The sequence below is a fragment of the Sceloporus occidentalis genome, unplaced genomic scaffold, assembly GCF_023333645.1.
Source record: "Sceloporus occidentalis isolate IW3139 unplaced genomic scaffold, rSceOcc1.0.p SCAF_62, whole genome shotgun sequence".
Lineage (NCBI taxonomy): Eukaryota > Metazoa > Chordata > Lepidosauria > Squamata > Phrynosomatidae > Sceloporus > Sceloporus occidentalis.
Window position 1 is genome coordinate 4,581,574 of NW_028317042.1, and position 14,992 is coordinate 4,596,565.

Consider the following 14,992-nt stretch of genomic DNA (forward strand, 5'->3'; position numbering starts at 1 on the left):
CCATAGCGCTCTTTTACTTACACCCTGTAGTTCAGGTATAGATCAAATAAACAACACATGGAAACAGCACATGCAACTGAATGAGATTAAAAAAAAACTTGTATTTGCAGGTATACATAAATAATGTATGGAAACATAGCATTGCAGGTATAAACCAACAGAACACACAAACCCAGCATTGCAGGTATATATCAACTGGAAATCACATGTACACTCAGCACTGAAGGTTTAGATCAAATAATCAACACATGGAAACAGCACTCCAGGTATTGATCAACTGAATAAGACATGCAAATCCTATATTTGCAGGTAAACATTAATAATGTATGGAAATATAGCCGATACAGATGAACAGAATGACACAAAACCCAGCTTTGCAGATATAAATCAATTGGAAATTACATATAAACTCTGCATTAAAGGTATAGATAAACCCCCCTAAATTACAGGCATAGATCACTGGTCACACACCCCAAAGCCAGCCCTGGTGACCACACTGCCCACATAGAACCTGACCAGCACCTAAGTTACACATTATGTCAACTTTGTCCCCAAACAGCTGAACGTACGCCGTTTTTGTCCCATAAAGACCTCTCCCTCCCAATCTATCCTATCTACCCCCTCTCCCTCCCAATCTATCCTATCTACCACATCTCCCTCCCTATCTACCACATCTGCCTCTCTATCTACCACATCTGCCTCCCAATCTATCCTATATACCCCCCTCTCCCTCCCAATCTATCCTATGTACCCCCTCTCCCTCCCAATCAATCCTATCTACCCCCTCTCCCTCCCAATCAATCCTAACTATCCCCTCTCCCTCCCAATGTATCCCATCCACCCCCCTCTCCCTCCCAATCTATCCTTATCTACCCCTTCTCACTTCCTATCTACCTCTTCTCTCTAACCCCCTCCTAACTTTCTAACCCCCCCTTTGAAGTTCACTTACCTTGGGCTTGTCCAGCGGTGAGATCGCGAGGTCTCTGTATCCCTGGTTCTGCCGGCTTCACTGCTGGGCGCTGGATATGACGACATATACCGGCGCTCGGCTTGAAATGCCGGCACTGCGAACCAGGAAGAGGCCTCGCGGTCGCGGAGAAGAGTGAGAGGCGCCGAACGGTTGCTGAGAACTTATTCCTCAGCAACCGCTCGGCGCCTCTCACTCTCTCCTCCGGGTCTATTAAAAAAAAAAAAAAAAAGACGCCGTTTCAATTGGGGGGGCACACCGGGGGGCACAGCATGATGTAGGGGGGGCCATGGCCCCCTCTGGCCCCCCCCTGCCAACGCCACTGTTTGAGCAAGGTTTGTGCCATTCTATATTTGTTTTTGTGCCATTCTATATTTTGATACTGCATTTTTGTGACCCTCTTATATCGATCATCTCACACACGGGCTCCTCCGTCAGTTTCACTTTTCTTTTTTTCGATCTTCACTTTCATTTATGCCGTACCTGCCCTCGTCGATCACTTTCCAGTTTCTGTTTTCATGTAAGTCCTACATTCAGATCTTGAGCTTCGTTCTCTCGTTCATGTAGGAGATCTTTTAGAAGAGTCGCAGAATGAAGCCAGTAAGCTCCGCCACAAAGCAGAAGCGCTTGTGAAGGAAAACAAACATTTGGAGTTGTTTTCCATTGATCATGAAACACCTTCTGCAGAAGAGGCTGTACACTCCAAACAGATAGAGCCAGGTTAGTTGTAAGAAACTATACTGTATTTTATGATGTTGTCTTTGTACACTTAAGGTCCATGTTATTGATGGGTACAAAATCGCTTTATTCACTTTCTAGAAAGATTTCATTGTTCATTCAGTTACAGTGGCATTAGACATTCACACGCTTCTACTCTCCCCCAAAACACTGGACTCTTGGGGACTCTGCTGTGCTTTTGACCTATTCGCTTGCTAGACCAACTAACATGCAGTGATAGAGAAAACACAGGAGGTTAAGGACGCTACAGAAAATACGGCACAAAGGAGCAGTAACTTATTTTTTTTGGCTTACTACAGTGAAATGAATGTAAGTTGTTTAAGCAGTATGCAGGAGTTCAGCAGACTTGGCCCATCATAATGCATAGTAATTGTGTCGATCCAGTTGATGCATTGAACAACCCCCAATATCAGATGATTTTGCCAGAGTCCATTTTTATGTAAAATGGCTAAACCCAATGTGGTAATTCAGAACAGTGATGGACATAGTGGTTTCTGCTTTCATTCTTTCGCTTCAGCTTTTTTTTTTTTCTTTCATTTTTTCAGGGAAGACAAATAACTTCTTTGAAGATCAAATTTCAGACATGAATGACCACGAAAATCTCACTGCCTCCAAGGCTGATCATAAAACTCCACCGAGTGTAAGTACCTATCTCTAACATCCCAGGACCGCTTTATGTTACCTCTTGTGGTGGGATAATAGTCAGAGCAGTTCTTTTCTTTATTTCTGGAACAAACAAATAAGGGCATGAGGGGCAATCCGCATCTGGATCACAGTCTACAGGCTGATAATGCCCAATAGAAGCTTGTAACTTAATTGTCTCCTAATTTTGTAATATATATATATATATATATATTTTAAAGTTTTGCAGCACTTCAACGGTTAGTAAGTGAAGTGTTTTGTAAGAATGTTGTTTTGTGCAGTAATTGGCGTGTGGGATCCCTGCCCTGTTTATTAGCGGCTGATTACTGAATGTCCTGGTTTAGAATGTGGTATGCAGGTACTCCCATGTCAATGACTAAGTCATGTAAACATCTTCTCCTTGACTTCATGGGACATGAGCAGATGCCTCTTACCGAGGCTTTCAATACGTTTTACACCGTGAGTTCTTACTGAAAAGGCATTTTCCAAGGTCAGAAACTTAGCCCAGGTGGATGCAATAAGGTAACAGAGCTATTAAGGTTTGGATGTCCTCGGTTTAGCTTATTGTATATTAATTTGCATTTTGTTTTTTGCTCGTTTAGAGATCTCATGTATTTATGTATTCTGGGATATTCTGAGATCAGAGCGGGACTGGTTAAAGGGAAAAAAACAAACTTTTTTTGGAATAGAAATAGCATATTCTAATTTTAAAAGACACCCAACATTAATTTTAATGTTTAAGGAAAGGCTTGTTAATAATCACCAACAGTCAAGGTAGTTTCTGTAAATTTTAAGTAACTTTCTGTTGTTTTGTCTTTCGATTACTGTGGTATGTGAGGATAAATATTTGACGTATGAACGTTCAACCGAAGTGTCGCGTTGTTGCATAGAGAAAAAGGAAGCAAATAACATTTTCTAAATGAAAATTTGTTTCCAATAATATCCTGTAATCGTTAGAAGTGTCTTTTGTTGAAATGCCTTCCATTAATATTCTATTAGTTTCTCTTATATTCTTGTTTTTCTTGTCTCTATACAGTTTTTCTTGTAATTTCATAACATCTCCCTTATTTTTCTCAGGAAACATCTTCAGAGTTTGAAATCCTGAATAAATTTGAGAAGAAAACTCTTGAAACCAGAAAGCCGGTGAGTTTAGGGACACAGGATTATCAAAAGCGTCGCATTTTTTTATTTTTTTTTCCTAATTATGGCAAAAGAAAAACATATCAAAATAGAGATGTATTACAAGTTACTTTTAAAGATATACACATCTTATCAATTGTGCGTTTCACGTTCCTAGGTATCGTCTAGGTAGCTCATAAAATACAGAAATATGAGTTATTGTTCTGACAACAAAATACATACACAATATAAAGTAAAAGAATATAACATTTTAAAATCATAAAACTTATCATGATTTTGAAACTACAGATTTAAACTTCAAATCACCCAGAACAGTGGCTCTTCATTAGACATTTTTATCCTTTTAAGTTGAAATATTGGTACTGGTGCGACATGTAAGTAACTTTCATTTTTTTTAAATATTGCATTTGTGTTTAACCCCTTAAATACCAAGGCTTTTTACAACATAGGACAGCAGCAATTTACATGTTTTCACTCTAATTCTATATTTTTTAAAAATGTTTTGCTTTTTTTTTTTTCGGCACAAGTAAGGTTTTCTTTTGTAAATATTCATAAAAGCAAGGCAACTCTTTTTCTTTATTTCAAATTTCACATGATGGCACTCCTAACTCCAGTTATGGCCACAGATATCAAAACTAGTCATATTAGTGAAAATGAGACACCCTGGGGTATTTTACTAGAGCCATTTTGACACTTTTTAGGAGGCCATGTTTTTATCAATATCTTTTAAAGTTTAATTTCTTCTGGTTAAATCTCATTCTTTGTAATTCTGATTTTTATTTTTTGCCCAGAAAAGGGGCAACTGCATAAAAGCTCTGGTTTATGTTCAGTACAAAGTAGTCAACCTGGTTTTATTATTTTGTTATATATTTTATGTATATGTCTCTGGTGTTCCCCTACCCAGCAATCAGCTGGTTCCCCTCTACAGCAGTCGGGGGATTTTACAGATACCCCTCTGGTCGGTGATGGCAGCCTTATGGCAGCTGCGTCATAGTCGGTGAGTTACTGCGGCCGGAGACTCAATCTGGGTCTCGACATGTGCTGCTAATCGCTGCTCCATCACAAGGATTCCTCGCTGACATCACTGAAAGAAATGCCCAAGCTTCCGTCCCAGCATTTAAATCCCTGCTGACTGTAAGGGTGCTCAAATTTTGGCCCCAGCTGTCAGAGTGGAGACCAGACTGTCATTTGACAGCCTGATCTCTCATTCATCGGCTGGAGCAAAGAGTCCATGACGCAGGAGGATGCACCCTTGGTCCTACAGGACCGTTTTTTGTGACGTTTTTGACCTCTGGGAACATTGGTCAAGTGGTGGGTGTCCGCTCCAGATTAACTATGAGAAATGGATCTCGCTTCGAATAGAGAGCTTTACAAAATTTCCTTCATATTTTACCTGTCCGACTTGTCCATATTTTAGCTTTAATAATAATATATATATATATATATATATATATATATATATATATATATAATTGTTGGTGAGTTTATTCTGAGGTAGAACATGTATATCTTCTACAAGACATTGGGCCCCGGACCAGCCATCTGGCACACTGGGGAAATGTCTAGTTGGCCGCTGGCTGACCATGTCCCGTATTCACCCGAGGTACTGCAGTGTGCGGCCGCCGGCTGGATATGTCCAACTACGTGAGCAGAAGAACATAAACTGGGCTGCATATGAAAAGCCCTCGGAGGCGCTTGCATCATTAGGTGGCTGTTGGCCTTAACCCCTTCGCGACCTTTGCCGGTTCAGGACCGTCATGACAAGAAGTTCACTAAATGACCTTTGACAGTCCTGAAGCGTCAAAAAATTAAATAAGCTTAGAAAGCTCTCAACGATCACTTTCTTCGCTTAAACGGCGTTACTGTAATGCCTCGATGTCGAGGCATTCAGTAACGCCGAGATCGGCATTGGGGGCCATGTCTGTCCCCTCCCCAGGGCGTCAACAGCCGCCATACATTGTATGGCGGCGGACGCCCGTTTTTAAAGCGTTTAGGAGGCGATCAACGATCACCTCCTAAACTTAAATGGTGTCGCTGGAATGCCTCGATCAGGAGGCATCCAGCGACACCAAACACTTACCTTTGGATGGGCTGTGACCGCTCCGGAGAGCAGTCACAGCCGCAGCTGCCGGTGATCTTCGCCATCAGCAAGATGGCGGGGGCCCGGGAAAAAAAACAATAAAGAAGAAAGGGTTCGCTAGACGTTCTCCAGACCCTCTAGAGAACTCTGGCTCCACTTGCAGGTTGAATACAGGTACTGCATTCAACCAAGCAAGTCAATGGAACCCAGCTTTCTAATCACTATGTGATTAGTAAAATATTCAAAGAAAAAAAGAAAAAATGGAAAAATAAAATTAAAAAAAGTATTAAAAAAATTAAATAAAATAAAAAAAATAAAGTTTATTTTGAGCAAGTGCTAAAATTTCTCAAAAATCTCAACAAAGAGTTTAAAATAAAAGCACTTCAAATACCCAAGGGGTGTCTAATATATAAAAAAAATGGCTGATGGGGTAAATTGGAGTGGCCGAGCTCAAAGATAGGGCATAGGTACAGACTGACCAAAATGGAGAAAAAAAGTGCACTTCCCAAATGTGGCATTTTAAATCTCAAACAACCCAACAAACCCATGCATATCGGGTATCACTGCACTCAGGAGATGTTCCTGAACACACATTGGGGTGTTGTTTGACAGTGACATATACCAGAACCTGTATATCTATAACTAAAGTACAATTTGTGTGAAAAAAAAAATAAAAACAATTACTAATAATTGGTGCATGGAAAGGGTTAAAATAACAGCATTTGGAATACCCTGGGGTGTCTAGTTTTCAAAAATATATGGTTTGAATGGGTTAAATTGAGTTAACCGGCTTCAAAGATATTCCAAAGAGGAGATGGAGGCAGAATGACCAGATTTGTTAAAAAAGATTTGGAAATCATAAAACGCTGCTTGTACTTATTGCCCTATAATTTACAAAAAACATAAAAAAAACATAAAAACATTGGGTATTTCTAAACTCAGGACAAGTAGTAGAATCTATTTAGCTAGTTTTTTTACTTGCTTTTTTAGGCGAGTAAAAGATTTTTCAAATAAAAGTCATAAAATGTGTTTTTTTTCAATTTTTTTTTGTTTTTTATAGTAAATAAGATGATACGATCAAAAGAATGGTATCTGAAGAAAGCCCATCTTGTCCTGAAAAAAACAATATATAACTTATGTGGGTACACTAAATGGGTGAGGAGAAAATTACAGCTGAACACAAGCACCACAAAAGTGTCAAAACAGCCTCAGTCCCACAGGGTACAAAACGAAAAATGAGCCCGGTCCTTAAAGGGTTAAAGTGCCAGGGCCACCTCATGCCTATTCCAGCCCTGCAAGGCATATTGCAATACAGCGCAGAACACAGCTGTCAACAGCATAACCAGTTGCCGGTTTTCACTTTCAGTTATGTAGTGATAAGAAAATATCCCTTTTGCTTTCTGTTATGCTGTCGGTGGGAGCTGTGATCTTTGCTGCGGCATCACATTTTACATTGCCATCTCTGCGATGTTTGTGATATTATCAGGAATTGCAAGGCTTTAAATTATTTCCAGCGCTAGCAAATACAGGAAGGGTGTTAGAACGTCCTGCTAGGCCCGGCAGCCTCCAAGGTGGAAAAGGACTCGGCGGGGAGATCCGAGATATCTCCTGGTGGCCTGATCGCCCAGAGTTTTGAAGTGGCCTCTAGTGACCTATTCTCACAAATTAAAGTTGGAATTTTTAGGAAGTGTATCAATACCCATACCCGGGTGTTATTTATAGAGTTTTACCCGTCTATCTTCCTATCCAAATCACTGCCCACTGCTAAAACTTTGCAGTTTGAAGCATTTGCCTCTTACTACACACACAACTCATTTGAATTGCCAGGAGAATGCGCACTCATTCTTGTAAAGCTTGCATCACTGTTTTATATCCAGTAATTAGGGTTGTGTCCTAATCCCATATCCTTTCGCAATTCTGTACTTTCTGATTCTAGTTAACTGCCACTGACTCATCAATTATACAATAGACATCAGTGGACATAGAAACATAGAACGTGACGGCAGATGAGAACCATTTGGCCTATCTAGTCTGCCCACTTTTCCCGATGTAAGGGGCTCGAACCCCTATCAGTCTCAGGTGTATCCTATCAGGTCCCATTGATTTGTCTGTTTTTACTTTGGGGAGTTCCAGTAGAACAACTTCTTCTTTTGTAAGAACATGCATTCAACCCGATTTCTCTTAGCTAACTGGGGTCCTTCTTCTGTAAAGACAGAACAGAAGTATACATTTAAACAGTTGGCTAGATCTTTATCCTCATTTAAATAATTCCCACTGTCTTTACATTTTCCTGGTTTGTTTTCTTCTCTCGCTTAAATATCAAAAAAAAAAATAAAAAAAATAAGGTTTATCACTCTTTTTTGTTAACCCGCCAATTTCTCCTTTGTTTGTTTTGGTGTATTTAATAATGCTCTTTGCTCCCATCTTCCTCATTTTAAGTCTGTTTATAGTTCTCAAAAGCGCATCTCTGTAGACCACGGTGGTTTCCTTTTGCTTTTAGTCTTATAACCAAGTTTGATGCAATGTTCTCCAGCCTTTAGCAGATCATCTCTTAAATATCTCCATCTCTTATGGACGCCACCTAAAGATTTTCAGACCATCAAAGAATGACCTACCAGTCTCTGCGTTTTAGAAAAATTCACCTAAGATCGTAAACCCTTTGGCGTGCATCACTCTCTCCTTATATTAAACCTCACTGATTGATGATCACTGGAACCCAGGTCTCGGTAACCACCACTAAATCCACGTTATCACCTGTTACCAATGCAGTAAGCGCAGGGATCTTATTCACTAAACTACAGGCATCTGTACTATTTTTTTCAACTTATGTGTCAGGTGTTATGGTTTAGCTTTTTCTGTATCCATGCATCCCTAATGCAAAAATCTATAAAAAATGATTATTTTTTTAAAAATGTTATTGTTTGCTAGGATGCCGCAAGTTTGAGATTGGCAACATATATTATGATTCTTATTACATTTTATTTCTAGAGCCCCAGCAGTTTTTATGAAGTGCTAATACAGTGAGGAGAGAATACAAAATTAATAATACAATTAACAATAATATAGAACATAAGACAAAAGCTCCAGCAAACTTACTTCAAAATTAAATTATATAAGTGTATGGCAGTTTGAATACTAAATAAAAAAAAATCAGAATGCCGAGTTTTACCCCGGGCAACATCCCTACATATGGAAACTATGGGAAACCATCCAATAAATAGAATAAGTAAAAAATAATTATAAAAAAGAAAAAAATATATTTGTAAATGGTGTAAGAAACCTGTAATTAGACCTTGTGACTCGCTTAACTTTTTAATAATGCCTTACTTTGTTTTCAAATAAACCTTCCTGAAATCAAAGCTGGTCCTTGCGATAATAAATATTTTAATTATAATTAACATTTTTTTTTTTATTTGTTTTACAGGAGTTAAAAAAAAATATATATAAATAATAATCCATGTTGTTCCTTCAACTACCACAGGAGAGCGCTACACTATCTTTTAAAAATAAGCATTTTTACGTATTCCCTTCTGTTCTACGTTTTTTGTTAGTGATTCGGTTTTCCATGAACTTTTGCATACTTGGAAAAATACATTAGTAATCTGTTTACATTTTTGAATATCTGCCTTGTATTTTTTTTTTTTTTTTTTTTTTTTTTTTTTTCCACGTAACCCGACCTTTGAGATCATTGTAGAAATGGAGCTACCTTTGTACCACCCTCAGCTATTTGTTTCCCGTAAAACCTGCCTTTTTTCCCCAAACCTTAGTTATGTAAAATAAATATATTTATGCAAATTGTGTTTACAGATTAAACTGAGCAGTATATGCATTGGAAAAACCCCTTATTTATGTATCATGGGAACAGCCATATTAACTTCTTCTAAGAATGATTGTAGGATCAGTATTTTGCACTTTATAGCTGATGTTACAGTATAGCGGTACAGTAAATGGAGTTTGTATATCGATATTGGAGTGCATCTGCTGCACTAATACACATGCTTACCATCCCACATAGTTTAGTCTATTGCATTCTACATTGTCTTTTATGGATAATTTGTACATTTTATAGATATTTTCCAATTTCTAACACGTTTTTATAATCCCCTTCTAATTGATTTATTAGAATACTTTATTACAAAGCATTCTTTTCTCATACTAACATCACCATTTATTCTATATTGTCCTTTTATGCAACTGTTCTTGGCACCCATAATGGTCATCAACATAATTACCCTCTGGACTTGTATACATCTTGTGTACTTTTATCTTTTAACATCAAATAACTATTTAAATATCATGTTTGGGACCAAATACTGTATTGGCATAACTGGTTGCTCACCCTGTTAATGTTATATGGTCTTACCTGGTAAGTCTTGCTGAAAAAACAACCCATCGGTATTTGAGAGCCTTCGCTTTCAGCAATGTCTGAGATGTTCCTCCAGAACTATATTTTGGTCCATGTGGAATGGAAACCGTACTTGCGAGTAGTCTCGTTTGGTAGGGAAGTTATGACAATGGGATTTTGTGGGCAAAGCTTGAGGCCGATTGGAACCAGAGACCTCCTGCTCAGCAGGTTGAGGTGAGGAAGCCCAAGTGTCCTTCAAGATACTCTCTGATTACCAAACGGACGCAATAAAAACAAGCTATAAGTTTAGATCACTTGAAAGTATAGATGTGGAATTTACAATTCTAACTCCTTTGAAGGTTCTTAAATATTATATTCAGGATATTGAGTTACTAAATTGGATCTCAAATAATATTAATATTCTTGGAGATTTACAAGTGAATGATTCATTCCTTAGTTTTTCCGATTTACAAACTAAATTTAAGCTTCCTGACAAAGAATTATTTTCATATATTAGATTGAAGTATTTTTTGAGTTCTAAGATGGTCCATCCTCCTTCAGAATTAGATCTATTAATTAATAAGCATCAGAAAAAAAAATTAATTTCTTTGATGTCAGCGTATCTGGATACGCAAAAGAACGACATAATACCTGCTTCTGTGGAAAAATGGCAAACTGATTGCGAGATCATACTACCTATTGAGAGTTGGGCTGATTCCTGGACACAAGTCAGGAATGCGGTGCATGCAATTAATATACAAGAGATGTTTTTTAAGTTGCTACATCGCTGGTATTTAGTTCCCTCCCGGCTAAGTAAATTCTCTAATGTAACCTCTAGCCTATGTTGGAGATGTGGCTATGAGGAGGGGACTCAATTCCATATTTGGTGGGCATGTTGTAAACTGGATAGTATTAAGTTAGAAGTTACTAAGCTTCTTTCATTTATCTTTAAATGCAACTTTGCTATCCACTCTTATACCTGGCTTTTTCATTTAGCTCTTCCTCCTTCAACTAGCGCATTTAAATTATTGGCAGTTAACATCTTATTAGCTATTAAAATATGCATTGCTAGAGCTTGGAGGAAAGCTGAATCCCCTACTTGGAAAGAAGTAATGGATCAAACTACCCACCAAGCTAAGATGGAGAAATATTTCTATCTGATGAATCAAAATCTGCTGAGATATAACCAGATATGGTCCCTGTGGTTTAATTATATTATGGATATTCATTCAAACGATTCTGTCTCTATCACATAGATATACTCTTTTGGGTACTAACCTTAATTCCCTTGAAAGACCCCAATGGGTATAGTGTCTTCGGAGTACATTATAGTTACCGATAACTCAACCTCTACCCCTCCCACCGCCAATCTCGCTTGTTTGCGTCTTGCGTGTATGTGTATGAATGTTGGGTAATATTAAGATTTATATACGTCTTAGTACTGTTTAAGGATATTATTGTAGTTTATGTGAAGTGGACCAGAGTAGTTTATTTTTTCCTTAATGGTTTTGTATCAGTAAGAGTTGTAACTCTGGTTTACCAAAGAATTGTTGTGTATATTCTTCATATGCTCTGTATCTTTTTGTTATCTGTTTTATATATTTGAAAAATTCCAATAAATTATCTAAAAAAAAAAATAAAAAAAAAAAAAATTACTATTTAAATATCATGTTTGGGACCAAATACTGTATTGGCATAACTGGTTGCTCACCCTGTTAATGTTATATGGTCTTACCTGGTAAGTCTTGCTGAAAAAACAACCCATCGGTATTTGAGAGCCTTCGCTTTCAGCAATGTCTGAGATGTTCCTCCAGAACTATATTTTGGTCCATGTGGAATGGAAACCGTACTTGCGAGTAGTCTCGTTTGGTAGGGAAGTTATGACAATGGGATTTTGTGGGCAAAGCTTGAGGCCGATTGGAACCAGAGACCTCCTGCTCAGCAGGTTGAGGTGAGGAAGCCCAAGTGTCCTTCAAGATACTCTCTGATTACCAAACCTGGGATGCGACCTGGAGCTCTCCCTGTTTTGGCTATTTTTCCTGGCCACAAATGTACCGTTATGCAATACGTTTTGTTTATTATACTTTAACACAGTATTTGCCAGCGGTGCTTGCAATGTTTCCTTGAAAATAAGAATGTTAGTACGGGCTGTGTGTGTTTTTGCTTTCTTCATAACTTCGTAACGGTGTCTTCATGGCAGGACCTGGAACCCGCTGCACAACATGAGGATAACTTACGGCTGCACCTGCAGCGCCTGGAAAGCTCTCTCAGTATATTCGCGGAGGAGCCCGATCGTGGCCGTCTTGTTAGCCACATGAGTCGAATGGCACTGGATTTTAACCGGCTGGCAAACAAAGTGCACAAGAATGAGCAGCGCACAACAGTTCTACAGGTATCAAAGCGTGTGATTAAGGGGAAAGAGGGATTTTAAAGTAAAGTGATGCTCCTGCTGTCATATTCACTTTAATGCATATGATGGCTGTGTGATCCCTTTAAATTTGTGTGCATTTTGCAGAATTAAGTCCCCCCCCCCCCATGCTTTTGCTCCTTTCCCACCCCAGCTACATGACTTGCAGGAGTTGTGTTTTGGTGGAACACGTCTCCCTGCATGTGATATATTCTCTTCCGGTCAACTCCATCACTTCCCAAAGTTCCTTATTCATGTAAGATTTTGTCTCTTTCCAAATTTACGCTGGGAATGCTTAATAACGCCAGTGCAGGGACTGATGCGCTGCAGCAGCCCTTCTTAAAAGATTTTCCTGCTTTTATGTGATTAAGAATAAATAAAATTACAGATCTGCTAAGGTTTATTTGATTAACCTACTAGAGAGTACAATGTGTTGTCTAGGTGGAACAGCACCTTTAATCATGTGTATTCCAACGACAACGCATTGGTGACTACATCTTGTAATGCAGAAGACGCATTATTCGAGGCATACCCTGTAGATGCAAATTCATACCAGATTCAGATGAGCCCCGCAGGGATTTAACTCTGAACTCTACTGGGTCTGAGCTCCGTTGCTGTGGCTCCTAACTGGGATTTAATAAAGTCGACTCTGACTATACTGTGTTTCGGGTTCACTTTTATATTATCACCTTTTGATCATGCTTTGTATTTTCTTTCAGACCCTCTGTGAACAGCTGAGAAAGGAAAATGAGGACTTGCGGGCAAAGCTTGAGGCCGATTGGAACCAGAGAGCTCAGGCTGAACAGGCCTTGAGGTGAGGAAGTGTCCTTCAAGATAAGACCTGGGAGCTTCTAGAGCATGCAACCTGGAGCAATCCCTGTTGGTGGGGGGGGGCTGCCATCTAGGCAGGTAGTATTGGGTAAGAGAGAAGGTGGGCGGAGAGTGGGTGTGGCTAAGCACTGCTTCTCCTGCCGGTAGAAAGAAATGGACCAGAGGCCAAGGGAAGCAGTGCTTCACCTGGAGACTCTGGATCAAACCTGCAGTTCCCATGAATGCTAATTACTTGACGAAACTTAATGCATCTCTGTCCCAACTGGCAGAATAAAGGTTATTCCTAAGTGTGATTGAATGTCACAAGTCTGTTGATGTATGTTCTGTCATCTGTAATTGAAACATGCAATTTTCACTTATTTCCAAGAAATAAGGCTTATTTATGAAGGTTCAAGCGTGCAATCAGTTGAACCTGCCACATACAAATCAATGGAATATCTGTTTTCTATTTAGAACTTGCCCTAGAATTTCAACAGTTTTACATTGGTCAATATGTCCCCAAATGAAACAGTATTCGGCAAACAAGGGGCCCACAGTGTTTTTTTTATCAGGTATTCTTTCTTATCGTGACACTTTTTTATTTTTTTGCAGGTATGAAAACCTAGATCTGAAGAAGTTAATCCTAGATCAAGGATCTAGAAAGGGTAATCAGGGTTCAGGTGCAACAGAATCCACAGCCACAGATGTCACTTGCAAGGTAGAAAACGCAGACTTCCAGCAGGTAAATTATAGCAATAGCCTACATCGGCCACAAGGGGGCGACTTGGGTCTCAGGAGTACAATTAACATATCGGTTGCAGCCGCTTTAATTCACAGCTTGAGAATGTTACAAAAAATCTCAAAACATTTACCAAGACAGCTTAAAAACTACCTATATGCTGTTTTTAAGTTACTTTAGTAGCCATTTCCAAATTGTGTATTACATTAATGGAGAGTGAAAATGTATCGTTGAAATTGGCAATATACAAACCAACGATAAAATTAACACTGATTAAGGACCTTGTAAGCGTACATTTCAGTACAGACATTATTTTTCATGTTTTGATTAATACTGAAGTTTTTATTGTCATTTTAAATGTTCTTGGCTCCTAAAGAGCAAGTAATATAATAATAATAAGAAGAATAATAATTTTATTAGAATGCCAGCAGAAGTTACCAAATAAGTCTGCTCAGGAGGTAGATAACCCCGTCTTAAATGTCACCAGAGTTTTGGGTTAAGCTTAATGCCATTAATTGCATTGTGGCAGGAGTCTAATAAAAACACACCACAATTACTAACTATACGATTACATTATTATATTCTAATTATATTATATTACACTGAAGAACTTTAAGTACGTAATCTCCTTTTGGAGATAGACCTGGCCATTTATGGTCTGTACTTTTTTGTATTATTATTTATTTATTTATTTTGGATCCGGAAAGATTGAATACACGTCTGTTTGATTGAGATCATCATTTGTACTCTAATCTATCACCATTTCTAATTTTTTTTTACATTTTATTTCTAAGTTGTTTTTTTATTTATTTATTTAAGTGGAAAGTGCTTTAAGACTAACTTTGCCTAGCAGAATGTTTTAATTTAGTTTTATCATATTCTGAGTTTAGCAGCGATTCGTATACAAGCCATGACCTCCAGGGTCTTAGTTCCAATTTTCCAAAGCTGCCGTTCAAAATTTTAAGATCCCCTGCCTTATGTTGCTGTCCATTCAATGTTCAACCACGCAGAGGGTTAACCTAACACCACATAGCTGTCCATGACCTTAAAATAAAATACAAAGACCAAAGGTAGAGTCAACAGATGGGGTCAGGAATGTTGGTTTAACATCATCTCATGCCATG

General features: G+C 38.5%; 1 protein-coding gene across 1 annotated transcript in view; it reads left to right on the forward strand.

The window, feature by feature from the left end:
• LOC149287333 (TNFAIP3-interacting protein 1-like) overlaps positions 1-14,992 on the forward strand; it is a 40,129-nt gene that overhangs the window by 11,141 nt on the left and 13,996 nt on the right. The window contains exons 2-7 of the mRNA XM_089493033.1: positions 1,535-1,687; positions 2,251-2,345; positions 3,425-3,490; positions 12,113-12,304; positions 13,039-13,133; positions 13,742-13,871. Coding sequence (XP_089349159.1) covers positions 1,535-1,687; positions 2,251-2,345; positions 3,425-3,490; positions 12,113-12,304; positions 13,039-13,133; positions 13,742-13,871 — 731 coding nt within the window. The remainder of the gene's footprint in view (positions 1-1,534; positions 1,688-2,250; positions 2,346-3,424; positions 3,491-12,112; positions 12,305-13,038; positions 13,134-13,741; positions 13,872-14,992) is intronic.